General features: G+C 42.1%; 1 protein-coding gene across 2 annotated transcripts in view; it reads right to left on the minus strand.

The window, feature by feature from the left end:
* Positions 1–4,281: 4,281 nt before the first annotated feature.
* TBC1D30 (TBC1 domain family member 30) overlaps positions 4,282–23,097 on the minus strand; it is a gene marked incomplete at both ends in the record, with an annotated part of 46,738 nt that continues 27,922 nt past the window's right edge. The window contains 4 exons of one of the 2 annotated variants that reach the window (XM_080705526.1): positions 4,282–4,997; positions 8,345–8,551; positions 11,969–12,108; positions 15,345–15,457. In XM_080705526.1, the coding sequence (XP_080561652.1) occupies positions 4,282–4,997; positions 8,345–8,551; positions 11,969–12,108; positions 15,345–15,457 (1,176 nt within the window). Of the gene's footprint in view, positions 5,070–8,344; positions 8,552–11,968; positions 12,109–15,344; positions 15,458–23,097 lie in introns of both variants that reach the window. The other variant, XM_080705525.1, reaches the window with a different exon arrangement.

Genomic DNA, 23,097 nt, shown 5'->3' on the forward strand with positions numbered 1-23,097 from the left:
CAAGAAAGTAATAGTGTTTCTAAAATGAGTAAAAAATGATTTGCATGTTGATGACCCTTAATAACTGGGCGACAAAGAGGCAAATTCATACAAATCTGGATTTGACTAAATGGGAATAAATTTTTCAACTATTCCTTGCTCTCCAAGGCAGGGGTCAGATACTCTTTCCCCAACCCATTATCCTTACCTGGCACATGCCAGAGCAAGCTACCACTGAGCCCTTCTCTTTTTCATTATTTTTAAATTTTGAGAAAGGGTCTTAATAATCAGTTTCCCAGATTGACTTCAAACTTGCCCTCCTCCTGCCTCAGCTTCCCATAAGTTCGACCTTTATGGATGGCAATGTGGATACACACATCTTTAAAATGGACACATTTTTGCGGGGCATGGTAACACATGCTGTAATCCCAATACTTGGAAGGCTGAGATAGGAGAATCACAGGTTGGAAGCCAGTATGGTAGCTTAGGGAGATCCTGTTTCAAAATTAAAAATAAAATAGGGCTGATGGTATGGCTCAGAGGTAGAATGCTTCTGGCTGGGTTCAATCCTCAGTCACACACACACACACACACACACCTTTCCTTTTATTAACATATCTTGGGAAAACAATGTACAAATATATAATTATTGGGATGGGCTCCCCACTACTGTCTATAGTTAGGAACTCCATTTGACAATGAGATACTGATTCATGTGAATTTTGGCAAGAACATGTGTGAAATACTAGTGACTAAACTTGGTGCCATACAGGAGCATTTACTGGTAGGACAGTTGAAAAAGCGTGTTCAACATGTATACACATGCATGCACACACATACACACACAAAAACGTATTGGAAAGATCTATGCCAGTATTTCAATGATTTCTTGTACTTTGTGTTTTCTAAATTTCCTTAAACATGTGTTACTTCTCTAATTAGAAAAAATAATATACTTTAAATACTGCCTCAGATGATTGCATCAGACAGTGAAGAAAGTAGTTTGTCTGATACTGGGAATGGAATCCAGGGGCATTCTACCTCCAAGCGACATCCCTAGCTCTCTTCTTATTCTTTATTTTGAAACAAGGTCTCACTAAGTTGCAGAGAGCCTCACTAAGTAGCTGAGGCTGGTCATGAACCTGCAATCCTCTCCTGTCTCAGCCTCTCAAATACTGGGATTACAAGTGTGTGCCACCATGCCTGACTTGTAGAGAGAGATTTTAATGAGGAGAGGTGGCTCTTTACTTATAAAGAGCTGTAGACTCCTTAAGACCATGAAGCTATATTGTATTCTTATTATTCTGTTTTTATTAAAACAAAGGAAAATGGAAGGTCTAAAAGTTAATTCACACTTGTCATCAGATGCATTCACATACAATCTCTGCTGACTCACATTCGGGAACCTGTTATTCTGCCAAGTTCTGGGCAGGTCACGGGCCACCTGCAACTCAGGGATCAGAGTGGGGTAAATGACGCTTACTGGGCTGGTTCCCTGGTTCACAAGACCAGGTGAGGGTAGAGGAGGAGTACTGTCATGAAGAGGGAAGTGACTGTCACAAGTGTTTGATGCATGTGTTCAGACAGAAAACTGCACAGCCGCAACAATGAGAATCTTTATGCATATATCTTTGTAACCAATACAATTTTTCAGAATATCAGTGACAAGAAAAAGGAATACAGTGTTCTGAACAGTTACAGCCCATATAGGTCGACATTACAAACTAGGTTTAGATCATCTGGAGGCTTCTTAAAGAGGACTGAGGTGCAGAGTTGACTCCCAGGGAAAGCGCTGAGAGTGTCCAGACACATCTAGAAACTAAGAAACTGCTACTGGTTAAGTACTTCTGGTGTTTGCATACAGTGTCCAATACATAGGGAAGGCAACAAGTCCAGCCTGGCCTTTGTACATGCTGTGTGGTAGAGGCTACTGCACATTTCTTTATGTTCTAAAGGAGGCAAGGCTCATCAGTGGATGGATTCACGCTGTGGTTACTTGGTACAATGCATGCACATGTTATTGGTACAGAGAGCTTTAACAGGAATCTGCTGGATTTTTAAAATTCTGACAAGAATTTTACTTTTGCCTTAAAGGCCTACTATCCTTTCAAGTATTCATTCAGCCAATACTTATCCCAAACCATGTGCCATCTCCCCCAGTTCCTTTCTCAGAAAGGCCAAACACAGAAAATGGATGAAGAGAGACTGATGGGGTGCAGCGTGTGCTGCCAGCGCTGAGACAGTCGCAGACAGCTGCACCCTATTACCCACCTCCCCAGACCCTCGCCTTCAGGGAGCCAGTGGGCTGACTCCAGCAAGAACAATTTTCTATGCACGTCGAACATCCCTCAAAGGAACATGACTGTCTGACTCATTTGCGATGAGGGGCGGGAGTTATGAGGTGGGATCATTCTCATCTGCAAAATTTAGCAGATGGAGAAAAATCATGCCATTTGCTTAACTCTGGAAACTCAGTGGGTCTCATCTTCTGGGGGTGGTAGGCAAAGTAAGCTGACTCCCCACCCACAGCATCCCAGGAAACAGGCTGTGGGTGTGGCTGCTTGTTAAGAAGCTGCATGCTGGCTTCAGATAGCATAGAACTCCAGGCCAAAACCACAGGGACATATTAGTCACACTCTTCATCTTCAATTCCTTCGGGGTAAAAATACCACAAAGGGGATAAAATGGCTTTTCTCACCATGTATGTCATTCTTTTTTTTTTCTTTGTTCAAAAGAGTCCATCCAAACACACTATTTTATTACTGAAATTAGTACCCCTCATAGTAAAAGCCCACTCTAAAACCAGAGCTCTGGCTTCAGAAATAGCAAACCAATGAGCTCAAATGAACATTGACTGCATTGACAATTGTCCCTTAAGCACTGCCAAGTCTTTCAGAGGTGCAGATAAAGATGTGCATCTATTTTCGAATGACAGTGAGGAGAAGAGGTTTGAGGAATGACCGTTTGTTCAGCCAAAGGACAGGGGTATGAAGCATTTTTAAAATGAACTACCTTTCCAGGACAAGGTGGTCAGAGCTGGTTTTGTGAAACACCATCGCAGGACTCTTACCAACTAGAGAAAGGTCCTTTGGGTCAGGAGAAGGTGTGAATGGCCTGTCCAAGCTTTGTAGCCAATGCATCTGTGTACAAAGAGCGCTAAGCCACCTGATTGCACTGAAGAAACGTGGCTACGTCACATGGAATACCGGAAGTGTTTACCTTGAGTAACTGACGTGCTACTTCACCTCTGTGTGGCTCAGAGTTCCCAACTGCATAGTGGAGACAGGACCCACCGGGACCAGGGCAGGAGTGGAGTGGGTGAGAGAGAGCCAGAAAGCACTGAGGCCTTCTCAGGAGAAAGGCAGTGTTCAAGTAACGAAGTACTCCAACCAAAAACAAAATTCAAGTAACAAAGTCGCAGGTCTGTGTTCTGGCTTCTGAGCACAGGCCATGTGCATCTGCCATGGAGAGCTGGTAAGAAGAAGAGTTGCCTGGCTAAGGACGCAGGACAAGCTCATGCCGAGCCCATCAAGGCGTCTGTACCGCTGAAGACTGATGCTCCTCCTCGAGAGGAGGAAACGAACCTCGGGGAAAGCTTCATGGAATCAGCAAGCAGTTCAGGGCAACTGTTTAATGCATATTCATTTGTATCCTCTGTATATGCTTTTCCAACCTAAATTTCAACAGAGTAAAGGTTTTCTTCATTTTGCAGGTAGAAACAGAAAGTTTAAGAAAGACTATCTTGATTTTACTCCTCTTTAGAATAAGAATAAAAAATTAGAGACAAATACCGAGGAAAAACTCACACATACAAACAGTGCTCCATAGCAAAGTAGGAAGAGGAAAAGTCAGAAGTTTTTTTGCAACTAAAAAACTTTCCTTTTACAGTTTCTCTTCTAGCAAACTGGTGTGCGCATGCTTGAGGACTGGTAATACCCGAGAAGGTGTGAGGGTGTTGTCAAGGGGATCCTAAGAGGCCCCCAGAACAGGACAGAAGAGGGCTTAATGGTCTAGAAAGAGTCTTTTCTTAATAGCTCACAAGAGAAAATTGGGGAAACTTCACACTATAAAACCACAATATTTATTCTGTCATGAAAATCCTCTTTCTCAGTTCTCCCGTGGATGGAAAAACATCCCTATTCTGTATCCCTCATAACACTTCCAATTCTCACTTTTGTGGGCCATTGCTGTTCATCTCTGAACTCCCTACCCATTTTACTGGACAAATAAAACTGGACAGGTGCAGGTGGAACCCTTGTGCCTCTGTGGCGAGGTGAGTCCAGATTTGGTCGCTAGGAGGCGTCATCGTTTCTTAGTGCCACTGGTCCCACTGCTGGATTTGCTGAAGCTCCTGCTCATCTGAGGAAAGTGCATGGTTGGGGTTCTTTCTGTAGGACCATATAACCCCAAATTCCTGGCGGTGGCTGATTTCCGCAGTGGCTTGACACTGGGGAAAGGGCTAAAGATGGGGGTTTTCGAGTGGCTGCCTTGGGGAGGTTTGCTGGTGGCTTTGGTTTCTCCAGGGACCTCAGGTGGCTCTGGGATGTGCCGCTGGCAGGGTGGAAGCACCTTGGGCTCAGTTTCCGCAGCAGCATCCCTCTGGTTCAGTCCCAAGGCTTCCAACTTCACCTGAACGGCAGACACGTCAACCTCGGGATCCCCAAACACCGGCTCTGGAGACTGCCCTTCGATGGTCCTCCCGGTGCCGCCTGCACAGCTGCCCCCTTCTCTGGCAGCTGCTGCTGCACACCTGGAGGAAAACTCCTCCACCACCCCTGGGCTGCTGGTCTTGCAGCCTTCATTTTGCTCCTCTATCAGCCCGACGGTGTCCCCACAGCCCTGATGGCTTTTGGTCCTCGGCATGTTCTTCTTGTGCACTCGGATATGAGTTCGCCATGGAGAGTTGAGCTTCGTTTTAAGATCTTCGTAGGGGACAGGGGAGAGCTTGCCTCCTGTGTGACCTGGAATGTGGATGACTGCATTCTTGGAAGCTCTGTTCGTCATTTTCATCTTCTTCCCTAAAAGGAGGTGGTTTATAACTGGAGAATTGTTTACCTGAGATGGGAGAATGCTGGTCACTGGGCCTTTGTCTGAAACAAACGTAGAAAGGTTGTGTGAAACAAACCACAGAGAAACACATCCACCATGATCAGCAACCACATAGTGATCATCCCCGCATCTTTTCCCATCCACTTCCCAGGTACTATCAAGAGTCATGTGACTGAGGACAGCAGAAACGGAATTCAACCCTCGTACCTGGTGTACTAGCGTGTCAAATTCCTTCTCCTTCAAAGAGGAGGGGACTGGAAGCAGGGGATACAAAAGAAAACAAAACTACATGGGGACTCCGCTGAAGTCTCATTACTAATGACAGCTCAAGACTCCCTAAAGTTTTGTATACAAAAATTTTGTCTCTGAGTAGCAACTTTGGAGGTCTTAGATCTGGAAACTCTTTTGAAGTTTTAAAAAATAATATGGCAAATGCTATGACCATATGGATAATCAATTGTCAGCTTCTGCAAGGTAAGGAAAGAACACACTGCATATTATGAAGTGAGAGACAGCAGGGTGAGCAAAGTGCTAAGAAGGTGTTAAAATGCACTAGAATCGCAGCTAGCTGCCCAGAGCCTGGTCCAAAATATGAAAAGCTGTTCCTGAGTCCTCAATGGGCTTCAAGAGCCAAATGAAAACTGGAAAGCACCAAAAGCTTTGTTCTCCTGGATGGCAGTGTTGATAGGATTATTGTCCGTAACAATGGTCAATAATATTGTCCTCCTCCTGTGGCTATGCCCAGACCTCTATTTCCAAGGCAACATTAAATACATTGGGCCCCAAGGAGGACAGCAATAGCCAGCAGTAACAGGAGAAAGTCCCTCCATCTTTGTGTGAACCTGATGGAGGTTCTTCTGGCCTGCCCCTTCATCCTTCTCCACTCAGTCTTTACTTAAAACTGACAACTATCTACTCTTCATCCCATGTCCATCTACCTGCCCCCCCCAGGTTATTTTACTATCTCTGTGACTGGCCCAGCCACTACATAAATTTATGGTTCCTCAACCTTCCCAATTCCATCTTAAACCTTATCACCCAGATCTACCTTACATGAAAAAGATATTTATCCCAACATTCCTCTCTCTGACTCTTTTAGCTCTCAGACCCTCAATCAAACTGTATCTGATCCTGAACCATGGAGACTTTCAGTTCCCAGATCCCTAGATCCTCTCACACCCTTTCATATATCTTTGACTTGTTTATAAACCTACCCCACTAGAAGCATGACTGGCCACTCAGACTCCCGACACCTTCCGTTAATCCCTATCCCTTTGTCACACATTCCTGGCAAAACTCCAAACCTGGAGTCAAACTCTACATTCTCTTTTCTAAAACTGAGCCCTCCAAAGTCACTATTTTCTATTTTGCTGGCTCTCAATGTCATCAATCTTTTCCTTTCCTTCTTTCATTCTTTCTAATGACTTATCCCAATCTTCATTATTTTCCTTAAGCTCCCACTTACTCCTGAGAGCTTTATATAGAAGTTCTTGGGCCTGAGAGTCTTCAACTTCCTGTCCTTCCTAACCTAGGAAGCTGGTACCTCAATCGTCATCCTCATGATCTGCCAATAGCTCTCAAAAGCTGCAGGGTCTTTGGCCTCTGATTCAGGTTCAATCACTTCACTTATGTGGTTAATCTTATCCTATCTCTCCTCTAAAACCTTGCTCAAAAAGTTGTCCCCACCCAGTAGCACCAGCACCACCTAGGAGCTCTTTGTGAGAAGGCAGAATCGCAGCCCCACGCCAAACCTTCTGAGACAGATACTGCATTCTATCAGATCTCCATGGGAATTATATCACACTAAAGTTTCGGAACCAATGCTCTAGAACTTGGCCTTTGGGCCACAACTCTCTCTTAAGGAGAACTACAAGAACCATGACCTAGGAGTCAGGGAAAAAAATCCTACCTGTAAAGGAGCAGATTGTAAATATTTTAGCCAATGTACTACCAAAGCAACCTTAACAGGTAAACAAATGTGTGCACCATGTTCTAACAGAACTTTATTTGCAAAAACAGGCAGTGGACAGAATTTGGCATGTAGACCACAGAGTGTAGAATTTTTCTAAGGGAATTTTAGAAAGTGGCATTGAATTTTATCTGGAAGCTGTTGAATTTATGTCTAGGTAATGAACAAAGTGACACCAAAATCACTGAACCCACGCAGCTAATTTCAGACCCACAGAGAGAGGCTAATAAGAAAATGCAGGAGCAAATAAAAACCCCTGGATAGAGTAGAAGCCACTGGGCTAATTCAAAACCCAATGGCAGTTGTTCACCATCCCACCCAAAGATTTGTAGAGTGGTGCTGAAGAGGGACTACATAAGGACTCCGAACACGCAGGTTCTGGCCCAGGCCCAAACACTCGCCATAGCTATAAATCCTGGACAAATTGTTAAGGCTTCCTCATAGATATAAGGACAAAATAAGGAACTCTGTGTTCCAGCATTTCAAAAATTAAAGTGTTGTCATTGCTTCTTTGTGATTGCTTTCTTAATAACTCAGGATAAAGTGAATTTCAAGAGTTGCCTGCTCTTTCTGATGAGTGGAAAATGAATTCAGTTTTTGTGCACGATCAGTCACATGCTCATAAGCCACTTAGAAACATGTCAAATTTATACCTTGGTTAGTTCTAAACAGGTGTCAATTTCATTAGGATATTCATTTAGAACAAGAAAAACACTCCAAAATCAGTGTATATTAAACAATAAAGAAGATTTTTCGCTGAGATTCTGGAATTTAAAAAAGCTTGACAATCCTTGGAAAAGAGCGTTTCCAACTGCACTATAACTGTGTTCTCCTAGTATATTCCCAAGACACCACTAACCCATCAGCGAAGCACAGACTTTTTAATGGTTTTGTTTTGTTTATTTTCCCTGATCACAACATCTGTTCTATTACTACCTAAATCACGGGCATATAGTTTAATTATTAGTGCACAGATGACTAAATTCTATTTTATTTTCAAATGCACAAAATTTTTAAAAATTTCTCAAGTCCAAGGATTGCATGGCTTTGCAACATTCTGATCATTTGTAAACCCCTCTCCACCAGCATACATAGTACAGATGTGTTTAATACCATCAACTGCCCAGTCCTTGGGACCTAAAAAGAGCCCAGGGTCTTTTTCTTCTTTAGAGCCTGATAAAATAAAATAAAATAAATGAGAGGCTAAAATACACTAGTAACTCATGATGATTGAGTTTATGGATGCTAAACTACAGTTAGAAATTCTGAAGCCATCCTAAAGCCATTTGCTTTTCACTGTACTAGCTGAGATGGGGTTGAAAGAGATGCAAACAAGAATCCCATTACCTGCCCTGATGTACACCTGGTGGACCTGCTGCTGCTGCTTCTTCTTAATGCGTGAGTACTGCCGCTTTAGGGCATTGATATCCGTGGTCATGCGTTCCATCATCATGCTGTTGAACGCCGCATGGTATTCACTGCGACAGGAATTGATGGCTCCTGGACTCAGCTCTGCAATGTTATTAGATCTCAGACTCTGCTCCTCATTCTGCTCTACACTCAGGAAAAAGACACAAGGCTGATAAGTGGAGGGGAACAGGAGTGAATGGGAATTAATTACACTACAACCGAGTATGGTATCTCAACCCCTAGGAAACTGTAACCACAAAAACGTCTTGAAGTTGCCTTGGGCTTGCTTTGATTTGCTCCTGCATTTTCTTATCAGCTTCACTGCTGTCTGAAATGAGCTGCGTGGTTTCAACGACTTTGGTACCACTTTGTTCATTAAACAGACAAAAACAACAGCTTACAGATAATATTCAAGGCCACTTTCTAAAATTCACTCAAGAAAAAAAAAACAGATGTCTAAAATAATTATGCAGATGCCCATGCAAGTGCATTTAGATTTATAAAGGGTTGACAGTTTGTAGAGTTTAGACTGCATTTTTTAAGTTAAAAATAGTAACACATTTTATAAATCTGTCAAGATTTTGGAGCATGGTACGATGCATGTCTACTGTGCATCTTATGTCTAATGTGATTTCTGCTCCTGTGACAAATACAACTAGCAGAGTTCTCCAAGAATTAAGCAATTACTGTGGTGAGAGCGTACACACAGACTGCTCAGGACGGGGTGGGAGAGGGCAGGCTTCTCTAGCACAGTAGATAAAAGTTCCATCCCACCAGTTTCCCCAGTACCGGGGAAAAAAAAAAGTGACCTGAGAACCAGCAAAAAAAAAAAAAAAAAATAGAGATTTCAATGATCCTAACATCTGCTGAGAGTATCTGTCAGATAAAAGCTGAACATCTGCTAATTTTAATAAAATCAGTAAAAAGGATTATTGGTGAAACTTAGCAAAAAGTTGTGAGGTTATCTTGGAGCACACAGTTGTATAGGAAGCGAAACAGAAAAAAAAAAAGAAGAAGAAGAAAGAAAGAAAAAGAAAAATAGAACATGGGCCCAGAGAGTACAGAAATGCAGAGTCAAAAACTTCAGTGTTTATTTTTAGAGATGATTCCATGTCTAGAAACCAAAAGCTGAAAATCAGGAAACAAGAAAGGGGGTGGAGGGCATTACGTAAGTCAAGAGGTGCTTGTTGAGTACAGATTTTTAAAGGCTATTTTAAAAGAGAAGACCACATGCCTCGGACACACACACAAGGCAGTGAGAAGCCAGCCACTAAGCAGGTAATTCTCAGAAACAGCTGAGGCTCAGGGAAAGACTCAGAACTATCACAACTGAAAAAGCAACAGCAGCAGCCGCTACCACCTTCTAAACAAGAACCAAAAAGTAGGACTATGGCCCAAGACTCCAGAGGGTAGTGAGTGCAAAGTTGGCAGGTGGTGATGAGAATGCTCTTTCTTCTAGCATGTTTTTAAACTCTTTGAGCTGGAATTATGGCCTTCCTATTAGAAGAGGCAGAATAAATATTCTAAGGAATAGCTGTTTATGAGTTGAGAAAGGACTTATTGTAAGGAGAGCAAACCACTTTCTTTCTTTCTTTCTTTTTCTTTCTTTCTTTCTTTCTTTTTTTTTTTTTTTTTTTGTGGTACTGAGGATCAAACTGAGGGACATTCTACCTTGCAGCTACACCCTCCAGGCCTCGTTTTTATTTTTATTTTGAAACACGGTCTCACTAAGTTACAGAAGGCCTCACTAAGTAGTTGAGGCTGTCCACGAACCATGATCTTTCTGTCTCAACCTCCCAAGGACTGGGATTACAAGCGTGGGCCACCGTGCCCAGCTGTGAACCATTTTCAAAGAGCTCATTATACTGATAATGCCCAGAGCTCAAAGAATCTATTCAGTGCAGAAAATAAACAGAACATAGCATTTGATTCAGAGCCATATTTTAAAAGCAACAGTACCACATTATAGGATATTAGATGTGAATCAATAGAATATTAAAAGGTCTGAAATAATTATCTTATGAGAAATGGTGTAAAGAATTTTGGAACTTGAGCCTTAAGAGAAAGTTTTAGGTGATATGATGGTTGACCTCAAAGATTTGAAGAGATTTCAAGGTAGAAGAGGGAGTGGAGCTGTTCTGTTCTGTCTCAGAGGGAAGAACGGTTAGAACTGGTACTTAGAGGTTGTGTCTTTGCACTAGAAATCCTGTGCTAAGGGAAGCAATCTGGACAAATATCTTGTCAAATAATGAGTTTCTTGTCATTCACGAAATAATGTTTCAGATTTAAAGAGGTAGTGCTACAGTGGGAGAGAAGCCAGTCTAGGATGAATTCAATTAAACTCAGAGAGAATGTGTTAAGCATCTACTATATGTATACGTGAGGCTCTGTTCTAAAGACATAAGCATACAAAGTTGAATCAAGTTATTGAGAACACCATATGCCTGAAAATCTAAACTTGGAATAACCCAAACCAAGAAATAAACATTCTAGTAAAAGAACTAGAATTTAAAGAAAAATGATTTTATAACCTAAACTAAAAGAGTACGTGAATTAAGAGAGATGTGAGGAAGGAAACAGAACAAATAATGTTATATGTGCTTATAGGAATGTATCACCATGAATCTTATAAGACATCATGTACAATGACAGTGCACAAATAAAACATTTTTAAGAGATAACAAAAATATTGAGAAGTAAAAGTCACCATAAAGGAAAGGAAAGGTTCTTTGTGTAATAAATAATAGAGAGAAAGCCTAACCAAATAAATAAGTTAACAAATTGTTTTGTTTTTCTGTTTTTGTTTTTGTGATACAGGGGAGGGGACCCAGGGGCAGTCTTTATTTTGAAAGGGTCTCACTAAGTTGCTGAGAGCCTCACTAAGTAGCTGAGGCTGGCTTTGAACCTGTGTGATTCTCCTGTCTCAACCTCCCAAGTACTGGGATTACAAGTGTGCACCATCATGCCAGGCTGCAAAAAAAAATTTTTTTTCTTTTTGGTGGTGGTACTGGGGTTCCTGGAAACCCTTCTACCTCTGGGCTACACTCCCAGGCCTATTTTATCCTTTTTTTTTTTTTTTTTTTTTGAAACAGGGCCTCTTAAGCCAGCATAGCTGGCTTCGAACCTGCGGGATCCTCCGTCTCTGCCTCCCAAGTGCAGGGATTACAAGCGTGCGCCACCACACCTGGCTTGCAAAATGTTTTTTAATAAAGATTTTTAATAGTAGTAACCAATTTAGGGAATTTTTTTTTGTACTGAGGGTGGCACTGAGGGTGGAACCCAGGGGCTTTTCTACCTCCATGCTATATTCCCAGACATATTTTATACTTTATTTGGAAGCAGGGTCTCACTAAATTGCTGAGCGCCTCACTACGTAGCTGAGGCTGGCTTCGAACCTGTGTGATCCTCCTGTCTCAGCCTCTCAAACACGGGGATTCCAAGCATGTGCCACCACGCCCAGCTAGTTTAGGGAATTACGGAGGCATGGATGGGACACAATAACAATACCATAGTTATAGTGAATCAATCATTGTGATCATCTAAATGCCAGCCAACTTTTACCTTTAATCTGCTTTTGGTACTTCTGAAGTTCAGGTACCAGGAGCCCACTGAAAGGTCCCAGGCACCCCACTGCATTAGCAATAGCATCCTCATCGTCTGCATCATTCTCGTCATCACTGTCTCTGACCTTGCCATGTCGTCTTGGAAGACACAGAAGAAATAGGCAAAGAAAATAACAGTATTTAAAAAAAATAAGAGTCACAAGGTTTAAATGCCGTATTTACATAATTATATTAATTTTTACAAAGCATCTCTCCCATCCCTACCAACTTCTGCCCAGTTCTTGCCCTGCTTAATTCCCACAGGTGACCTTTGTTACCAGTTTCTTATATAGTCTTCAGTTTATCTATGTATGGATAAGCAAAGATAACAATATAGTCTTGTTTTTAATCCTCTTTTTGTAAAAATTTTAGCATACTATATACACACTTCTGCATCTTGCTTTTAAACATATAAGCATATATAAGAAATCCTTCCATATTCACATAGAATGTATTTTATGTACATAACCCATGATATGGATCCCAGCTGTTAATGGTACTACTTGTTTCTAATATTATCCTATTATAAACAACGTTGCAATAAATAACTTTATACATACAGAGTTTTGCATATGTAAAATTAAATCTGTGGGAAAATTCATAAAGATAGAAACTCTGAGTCAAAGGACACATGCATTAATAATTTCAACAAATTCTGCCAGACGGTCTGCCATAAACCCTGTAGTAATTAACCTCTCACAAGGACTTCTGTTTCCCATGGCCTTATCAACAGCAAACATTATCAAGCTTTTGATTTAAGTTGCATTTCTCTTAGTAATGATGATGCCTTTTGCACAAACTGCCTATTCCCATTTCATCTTTTTTAAATTGAGTAGCCATTTTAATTGATTTCTAGGAATTGTGTATATTAGAGATATCAGTCCTAATTTTTTTAGATGTTAAAAGTGGGGTTTTTTTTGAAAATATATTTGAGTTGGTTTATAGAGATTTGGTTTTGATCATGCAGAAAATCATTTTTAAAGTACTTTAATTTTTTCCTTATTTGTTTGTTTGGTGGTACTGGGGTTCCTGGAAACCCTTCTACATCCAGGCTACACTCCCAGAACTATTTATTTTTATTTGGAAACAGGGTCTCTTAAGCCAGAAAGGCTGGCTTTGAACCTGCTCGATCCTTCTGTCTCCGCCTCCCAAGCACAGTGATTACAAGAGTGCACCACCACGCCCCGGCTCACTCAAATTTTTTTAAAAGGAAAAAATTAGCCTGGCATGGTGGCGCACGCTTGTAATCCCTGCGCTTGAGAGGCAGAGACAGGAGGATTGCACAGGTTCAAAGCCAGACTCAGCAACTTACTGAGACTCTGTTTCCAAATAAAATATAAAATAGGTCTGGGAGTATAGCCCGAAGGTAGAAAGCCCCTGGATTCCACCCCCACAAAAAAAAAAAAAAAAAAAAATTGAGTGAGTTAGTAAGGCCTTCTCAATTCCAAAGAACTAGAGGAGTACTTCCAAGTTTTGTTTTGCTAGTAATTTCATTTTTTCCACTTAACATTTTTATCCCCATGGAATTCATCTTGATACATGGTTATGACTAACTTTCTTTCCAGATGAAGTCTCCTTGGCTCATATGCCAATTTTCATATACTAGATTCTGTATATATATATATATATATATATATATATATATATATATATATATATATATATATTTGTGAATTTCTAGTTTTTACAGTAGTCTAAATTAGCTCATCTGTCTATGTGTACACTAGTTCCACACTATTTTAGTTATGAGGTTTTAAATATTTTATATCTTCAGATATATTGTGAGCTTGTTAAATATAATTTCAGTTTATGTTTCAAATTTCTTCAGAAAATACACTTTTAAAAATAGCTTTTAGGGCCAGGCGTGGTGGGGCACGCTTGTAATCCTGGCGCTTGGGAGGCTGAGATGGGAGGATCGCACAGATTCGAAGCCAGCCTCAGCTACTTAGTGAGGCTCTCAGCAACCTAGTGAGACCCTGTTTCCAAATAAAATATAAAATAGGTCAGGGAGTATAGTCCGGAGGTAAAAAGCCTCTGGGTTCCACCCCTAGTACCACCAAAAAAAAAAAAACCTCTTAAATTTAAATAAAAACCTTTAGGAAAGAGTCATTCAGACTGTAAGTACCAAACTACTGTGCACATATTTCCAAGGCTAAATAAATACTAATTTTTAATTTTTTTTTTTCGTGGAACCCAGGGGATTTCTACCTCCAATCTATACCTCCAGCCCCATTTTTTATTCTTTATTTTGAAACAAGGTCTTAGCAAGTTGCAGAGAACCCTGCTAAGTAGCTGAGGTTATCCACAAACCCACGATCCTCTTGTCTCAGCCTCCCAAGTACTGGGATTACAAGCATGTGCCACCATGCCCGGCTTTAATATACTTTTTTTTTTGGGGGGGGGGGTTGGGTTTTTTTTGTTTTTTGGTTTTTTTGCAGTACTGGGGATGAAACCCAGGGGCATTCTACCTCTGAGCTACACCTCCAGCCCTTTTTTTTTTTTTTTTTTTTTTTTTTTGGTGGTACTGGGGTTCCTGGAAGCCCTTCTACCTCCGGGCTACACTCCCAGACCTATTTTATATTTTTGAAACAGGGTCTCTTACGCCAGCGTGGCTGGTTTCGAACCTGCGCGATCCTCTTGTCTCCGCCTCCCAAGCGCGGGGATTACAAGCGTGTGCCATCACGCCCCGGCAGCTCTATTTTTTATTCTTTATTTTGAAACAAAGTCTCACTAAGTTACAGAGGGCCTCACTAAGTAAGTAGCTGAGGCTGTCCACGAATTGCGATCCTCTTGTCTCAACCTCCCAAATGCTAGGATTACAAGCATGTGCCACGATGCCCGGCTTTGATATACTTTTATTGATGAGTTGCAATCATAATGAAGTTCAGACTGGAAGGAACATACATGCACACAGCACGTGGTAAGCTTCCCCCAGACTCCACCCCACTCCCATCCCTTCCCCATACATGATACTGAGATTGGCATTAGTAATTCTGTGTAAGTACATAACATCCCTTGAAATGCTTCTTCATCAAGCCTCTCTACCTGCCACCTTCCTTTGCTAGACCCCTCCATCACTCCCTGGAGTTTCTCCTCTTTTATTTGGAGTCCCTCTTGTACCTCAACTTCTACATGACAGAAACATATGAGTCTTAACTTTCTGTAGTTGGCTAATCTCACTTAGCATCATAGTCTCTAGTTTTATCCATTTTCCTGAAAATGGCATAATTTCATCCTCTTTATGGCTGAGTAAAATAAATATTAATTTACAATGACAAATCAAAGTATTGAGTCGACCATCATGAAAACAAGGAAATAAAAAAAAACAAGCTTACCCAGAAACTGAGGTGGGTTTAACCGTGGCTGGGAATGGTGTGATGTTGTAGGTATACTTTTCCCTCAGCTCTGCCAATTGTGGGAAAGGAAATGGAGCCATAGAATAAACAGTCTGAAAAACAGAAGCAAAACTGCCAAGTCTGAAACAGTGGCTTTAAACGACTCTTACCAACCCTAGAAAGACACTAAAGTTTCATGAAATTAAGGATAAGCGGCAGATACCACTCCTCACATAACAAGTGAGAGCTTCTACTCAAATGTCCACTTTAGATAAAGATAAGAGAATAACACAGACCAAGCATCACTAAATTCAAAAAATGTTCCAAGCCTGGCATGGTGGCGCACGCTTGTAATCCCAGCGCTTGGGAGGCTGAGACAGGAGGATCGCACAGGTTCGATGCCAGCCTCAGCTACTTAGTGAGGCTCTCAGCAACTTAGTGAGACCCTGTTTCCAAATAAAATAGAAAATGGGTCTGGGAGTATAGCCTGGAGGTAGAAAGCCTCTGGGTTCCACCTCCAATACCACACACACACACACACACACACACACACACACACACACACACAAATGTTCCAAAATCTGAAAAAATAGAAGTACCATCATGACACCACAAGTAGAGAATTCAACACCTAACCTCAGTATACTAGGTCACAGCCAAACAGCAGGTGCACTAAAGTATGTTATTAAAAAAATTGGCCAGGCGTGGCGGTGCACGCTTGTAATCCCCACGCTTGGGAGGCAGAGACAAGAGGATCACACAGGTTCAAAGCCAGCCTCCCTGGCTTAAGAGACCCTGTTTCCAAATAAAAATATATTTTAAAAAATAGGTCTGGGAGTGTATGTAGCCTGGAGGTAGAAGGGTTTCCAGGAACCCCAGTACCACCAAAAGAAAAACAAATAACAAAAAAAAAATGCCTTCAGGCTGTGAAGTGCATCAGAAACACAAAGGAATTCTATGTGAAGACTTTGGCTCCATTCCCAAGATTTCTTCTATATAAATATCCCCACATCCAAATCATTTCTTATCCCACATTCTTCGGATGTGGGCGTCTCAACCTATACAGATAAATACAACAGCAGGTCCTCAAATCAACCCGGCGGCTGGCCAGCCAACTGGAGATCAGGGTGGGCACATGGAGGCAGACTGGCTTCCTCCTGTCCTCTGACCGATGGGTTAACTCAAATCCACAGCTCCTGTCACTGCTATAGCACAGAACCTGTCCTTCATATATAGGGCTTGCTTTTTAAAATTAAGTTGTGTGGATGACCTGGAATCAACTATAAATTTTCCCCAACAGTATCTATCACCTTTTCCAATGTCGTTAGATGAGTTCTAGGTGAAAATTGTTGGCTGTTATTTTTAAATGAAGGGATCAGAGACAAGAAAAAAAGCAACAAGGTGCAAAACACAGTCTGTCAAGAAAATCTATAAATGAAAATGGGAAAAGCATCTAAGTTTATACCAGAATTTCAAAATTACACATCCTAATATCAGCAGGAGAAATCTTGTTTGCTCTTTTATTTTTATTAAAATTTAATTGCTCCAAACATATTTCCTCAGTCCCTTGGGTTCTTATTCACCAGCAAATGCATATTAATCATACTTTCATTTCTCCCAGGAAGCTAATCAAGTATCCTGATGATGTTTGTCTAGGCAGATATTTAAATGTGGCATTTTTTCATTTGGGCTTGACCATTTCTCTGAAGGCTGGGATGTCTAATAGGGCTGTGGGTAGAAAGAGGGCTCAGAAGGGAGCTTAGGCTCACTATGGTTCCACTCTGTAACTCAGTGACACCACTGTGACAACCTGCTGCCGTAGTGATTCTAACAGCCTCCACATCTAACTCCCCCAAGCTTCACGATGTTGTTCACTTACACTTTATGATACCACCAACCAAGTCTTCAAACGAGTAAGTGTTGGCTAAAATCCCTTCCCTCAAGTTGTCATGCAAAACTTGCAAGGGCCACAAAAGCCATCTCTACGCTGTGTTACCACAAATGCTACATACTTAATTGATTATATCCAAACGGCTGAGAAGTAGCCCCAATTTACTAACAGCAAAACATGTCCTTCACCCCCACTGAAAGAAACAGAAGGCTTCTTGGGACTCCCCTTAGCCTAAAATGTGAGATTTTATCAGTTTCCAACCTTCTGGGGCTTCCTTTTCCTCATTTGAAAAATGAAAGGTGCAAAACTAAGGATCCTGGCTACCTCTGAGAAGAGTGTATTCTTAACACACTCTACGTGCCTGAAGTATCTCCAAGGATGTGATTCATAATGTGGTCAGAGTAAACTCTCGTGTCCTCTGACCTCACAAATGTACCCCACAACTGTGTCGGCGCTGCAGAATTCCTCTCTTCTTGCTGTTATGATGAAGCCTTAGCTCCATACTCACTTTTGAGGGGAAAGAACAGATATGAAATCCTCTCCTTTGCACCCTAACTTTTGACCAGAGTAGATACCTCCTCTTGAACCTCAGTAGGAACAGCATGGACCTAGATGTATTGTCTATCACACCTCAAGTGTGATTCCCACCATTGAGCCCAGATTCAGCTCCTTACCCCACCCCTGGGATGTGTTGTTTGGTTTTTTTTCCCCTTAACAATTAAGAAACTTGGCTCAGACATTTAAGAAACCCATTTGGATACCATTTGGATTCAACTTTAAAAGATATGATTATATATAGGGGGATGTGATTACTGAGGTTAGAATTTTTTTTTTTTTTTTTTTTTTTTTTGGTGGTACTGAGGTTCCTGGAAACCCTTCTACCTCCGGGTTACACTCCTAGACACCTATTTTTTTTTTTTAAACAGGGTCTCAAGCCAGGGAGGCCAGCTTTGAACCTGCATGGTCCTCCTGTCTCCGCCTCCCAAGCGCGGGGATTACAAGCGTGTGCCACCAAGCCTGGCCAGAGGTTAAAAATTTTTAAATCCCTTACAAGTGAATAAGACGTCTCATTGAAGACCAAAAAAATAGAGTATCTAGCTGAAAATTTGCCTGTATTTAATTTTTCCAGTTTTGTGACAAGGTATTAGGAAATCCCTATTCTGCCTTGGGAAGGAGGTTTTTGAGGGAGGAATGGGATTGTCCTCTTCCTGCCCCCGAGTGGATGGTGTGAGTTTGCTCCAGTCAGTCAGCTCCTGCAGGGGCAGCTCAAAGAAAGGCACCTGACCAAAAAGAAAACCAGCTCCTCTGGGCTCTCAGTCTTTGTTACTTCAGGCTTTGTCTTCTCTATTGTTTATTTGTAGTTAGTCCTTCAAAAAAGTAATCAGTGGTCTTGAAACAGCATGTTTATAGTTTTTCTGTGCGTGTATTCACTGGCTTCTTTGAAGACTTAACATGTCTGAAGCACATTTGCCCCATGAGCGTAAGCACCCCGGGCACGACACCCAGCCCTCGGAACATGGAAACCTCCAGGCTTCCAACTCATAGACTGGAGATTTACAACAGATTCCAGGATGGAGATTTTGCTAATCTCTCAGAGCCAAACAATGGTACAGTAATAGAACGTTAGCGTTCAAAAGGAATTTAAGCATAATGTAGTGCGACCTCCCTCCCACGCAGGAGCCCCTTTTAGCACATTTCCGACAGATGGCCTCAAAGGCGGAGCCTAAACACTTCCAGTTATGGGCACACACTACTCCTCAGGGCAGACGGTTTCAATTTTTGACAGAACTAATTAATCAAACATTGTCCTTCTATTGAATAAGCATCTACATCTGTGTCATTTCTACCCATCACCGAGGGAGAAAAAGTGAAGAGCGTGGGTCCAAGGGCAAATCCTGCTTGGTGGCTTGGGGAAGCTGCCTCCGGATGACAGTATGTATTCACAAGCACTGTAGGTGAGGTTACTCAAGCACCTGCAGCCCCTTCTAATAACACCATCAAACTAACTTTTCTCTTCCTTGCCCTCAATGAACTTACCAGAGATGCTTTCAAAAGTTCTGCTGAAATCCAGATACACCATTTCATCAACATCCCCCCAATTTCCCTAGTTAACACTACAGATCTAAAGGGGTGGGGCTGAGGATCTAGTTCAGTAGTACAACACCTGCCTCGCAATGCAAGAGACATTGGGTCCAACCCCCACCACTGCCTCCCCTACACACACACACACACACACACACACACACACACACACACACGCACGCACACACACGCCACTGCTAATTAAAAGAGTAACATGATCTACAGGGGGTAATCCAGTATATAAATTTATGTACAGCATGCAGAACAGAAAGAAATGGGAAAGGACAAAAGAGGAGAACCCCAGCCAGACATGGTGGTGCACACTTGTAATCCCAGTACTTGGGAGGCTGAGGGGAAGATTGCACGTTTACAGCCAGCCTCAGCAGTTTACTGAGGCCATCCGCAACTGAGTGAGACCTTGCTTCAAATAAAAGAATAAAATAGGGTTGGGGGTGTAGCTTGGAGGTAGAATGCCCCTGGGTTCCATCTCTAGTACCACACAAAAAGAAGAGAATTCTTTCATCCTTCAACTCAAAAATAAAGACTTTATATTCAACCCACATTTTTCATCTGGAGCCATTTCAAGTTTGCTGACAGATTCATGGTCCACTGTAGCCAGATCACAGTCATCAAATCATTATTGTTTTTTAAGTGAATTCAGAAAAGAGTGGCTTGAAATGGCATTAGCCATTTCTTTCTCTAATATTCTATGATGCCAAGGAAAACCGACAAGTCTATTTACTATCTGAGCTACCGACATATATTCAAATAGACGCTTATATTTAGGCACTGTTGAAAAGGAATTATGTATCCTTTTTCGTTATTGACATGTTTTACAAGAAACAAGAAAACATATCTTGTACAAAATTAGGCCTAGTTCCTCTGTTCCTCTTCACCCAGATGTTTTCCTTGACAGGAGAAATGCTACCAATATGGAATTTAACTAATCATCCCACAGGCTACAAATGTCCCTCTGGGGTGTGTGTGTGTGTGTGTGTGTGTGTGTGTGTGTGTGTGTGTGTGTGTCTGTGTGTGTGTCTGTGTGTGTGTCTGTGTGTGTATATGTGTGTGTCTGTGTGTGTGTCTGTGTGTGTGTGTGTGTGTGTGTGTGTGTGACTGGGAAGTGAACCAATAGGCATCCTACCTGCCTTTGGCTTTCGCTGCCTCCTCATAGGCCTTCCTCCTATTGGTCAAATACTCTCAAACCCACACTTTACCTGCTTCATATATCCACACAGGTGACACAAATCATAACTCAAAACACATTTTTCACCTCTCCTGCAAATCTTTAATATCCACAGCTCCTCTTTTTCCCTTCCCATGGGGTCTGCAGAAGTCCTAGAACCCCAGCAGGCATGACTTCACACCACTGCCCTCAAGACCAAGCCTGAGCTACTTTACTTGCAATGGATGTGGTCTCCTACGACACCATCCCTGAGTACCAAACTCCTGATGTCCTGCATCATCATACAAATCCTCACCATGCCTTTGCTCAGGCCTCAACCATGTGCCTGTCTGCTCCGTACCAGTGCCTCCAGTACACACACACACACTCACATGTGTGGCACCTGTCCACACACATACACACACAGCCTAGCCAATTCCTCTTCATCATTTTGTTTTTGTCTTTTGGTATTAGGGATAAAATCCAGGGGAATTCTACCTCTAAGTTACACCCCAAACCCTTTTTATTTTGAAACAGGGTACCTCTAAGTTGCTGAGACTAGCCTCAAACCCACAATCTTCCTGTCTCAGCCTCCCAAGTACAAGATTATGGGTGTGTGCCACCATACCCTGCTTCCGATTCATCTGTAAAGGTTAAAAACACGTATCAACTTCCTCAAAGAAGCATTTACTGACTTCCTCTTCCTTCCAACCATACTCCCACTGCCTCCCAGGCAGTAGGCCCTCTTCTTCCTCAGCCCCCATGCACACCTCGCTCATGCACATGCCATACTGTGTTCTAGGTATCCATCAGCTGCCTGAAGACCAAGCCCATGTCTTCTTCCCGTCTATATCCCCAGAACCTGACATTTAAAGAATGTTCAATCAACACTTGAAGAAGCTAATATAGAGCCTAGAAAGTAAGAATAGAGCATTTTATTTACAATAGTTAGTAATGAGCAAGCACAAAAGGTTTTGGTGAGGAGAACAATGAAAAGACCAAAGCAATAAATACAGAGGATTACTCTGGCAGCAAAATGCTGATTGCATTAGAGCAGAGGAATGAAGAAGAACTGTCACCTATGAGCTGCGTTCAACCCAGAAAAAATAAACTAAAAAAAGGAATAAAACACAGACTCTCAGGAAACGTTTGCTTAATGAATTAAAATTATTGAGCAACCCCTGTAAAAGGTGAAGTGCTAAGTATAGTCCCTGTCCATACTGCAACTTGCAATATGACTGAGAAAATAAGATCCTGTCTTGAATCGAAGTAGAACGTGATGAAAGCTCTGAGCGAGACACAAAATCCTCGGTGAAATGAGAGGGGATTCTGGTTGAGACTGTGAAAGTGTTTCACGAAGGGGATGGCATATGAACTGAAACTTTCTAAAGGAAGCCATGTGAAGGCAGAGAGCACGACTGCACAGAGAGAGCGAGGATGGAGGAGGTGTGTTTCCTGGCCTTTCCTTGAGCATGGAAGACAGTTTGACTTGATGAGAATCAGCCAACGGTCTCAAAGAGAGGAACAATAGTGGAAAAGGGAGGTTGGCATCAACTCCTCCAGAGCATTGTATGGAGAGCTGAGGGCCCATGCTCTTTCATAGGCAGGGAGGAGCCGTGGAAGCTTCACATGTAAGGGAGAAGGGATGAGCTCTCAGAGATCATGGCCCATGACTCTGGCAGTTCTGTGGGATGCAAAGGGTCTTGTGTATGGAAAATGCCAGGGTTGGGCCTGAGACACAGAACGATGCCCAATAAAAGGCATTTCCCTTTGAGAGAGAATGAGTGAGGAAGCAAGGACCCGGAGTGCGTGAGGAGAGTTGGAATCAGAACACTAGTGCAGGACCCGGCGGAAGACTTCTTCCTTTATGACAGACAAGAAGAAAGGCAGAAGAGATGAGAAGGCAAAGGGACACCGAGGCAAAAGTATGCATGCTCTGGAAGTTAAATCAGATGGTCAATATTATTGATAAATCCGATCACTGTCTGCTAAGAGCAAGAGATTCTAAGAAGGAGCTAGGGGTCCAGAGAGTAAGCTCAGGGGCAGCTCCTCACTTCTCAGACCTCAGTCGGAGTCGGAGTCATAGTTTGGTAGCTGTTGAGTATTCCTTGGCACCCAAAAATGACCCCAGACACAAGATCCAGCATGAAGTTGAAAGTTGAAACCAAGAAAAAGAAAGGGAAATCACAGAGAAAGAAGGAAGGAAGGTCCGAGGGCAACCTTGGCTGCAACTTGCAGTTGATCGGTGGCAAAGGGGAGAGACAGGGTCAAAGTCACTGGAGCAGACTGAGGCTAAAATTGCCAGAGCACCCAATGGAAGAGAGAGTGCTAATAAATCGGCCATCTATTCTATATTTCCGGTCAGTTTTAACAATTGATGCATACGATCTTGAAATATATTAAAACATGCAAAAATAGCCATGCCCTTCAAATCTTTCATACTGGAATTTGGGACTAATAGATAACAACCTGAGTAGAATATGAACAAAAATTCTGATTCGAAAAATCTTCTCTTATCGTCAATAATTCCTTCCCCTAAATAATTTCTTCAGCCCACAAGTATCCCTTTAAGAAGACTAAGAATCAGATTCAGAATAAGCAGTTGGTGATTTGGG

Source organism: Muscardinus avellanarius, assembly GCF_963383645.1.
Source record: "Muscardinus avellanarius genome assembly, chromosome: 11".
NCBI lineage: Eukaryota > Metazoa > Chordata > Mammalia > Rodentia > Gliridae > Muscardinus > Muscardinus avellanarius.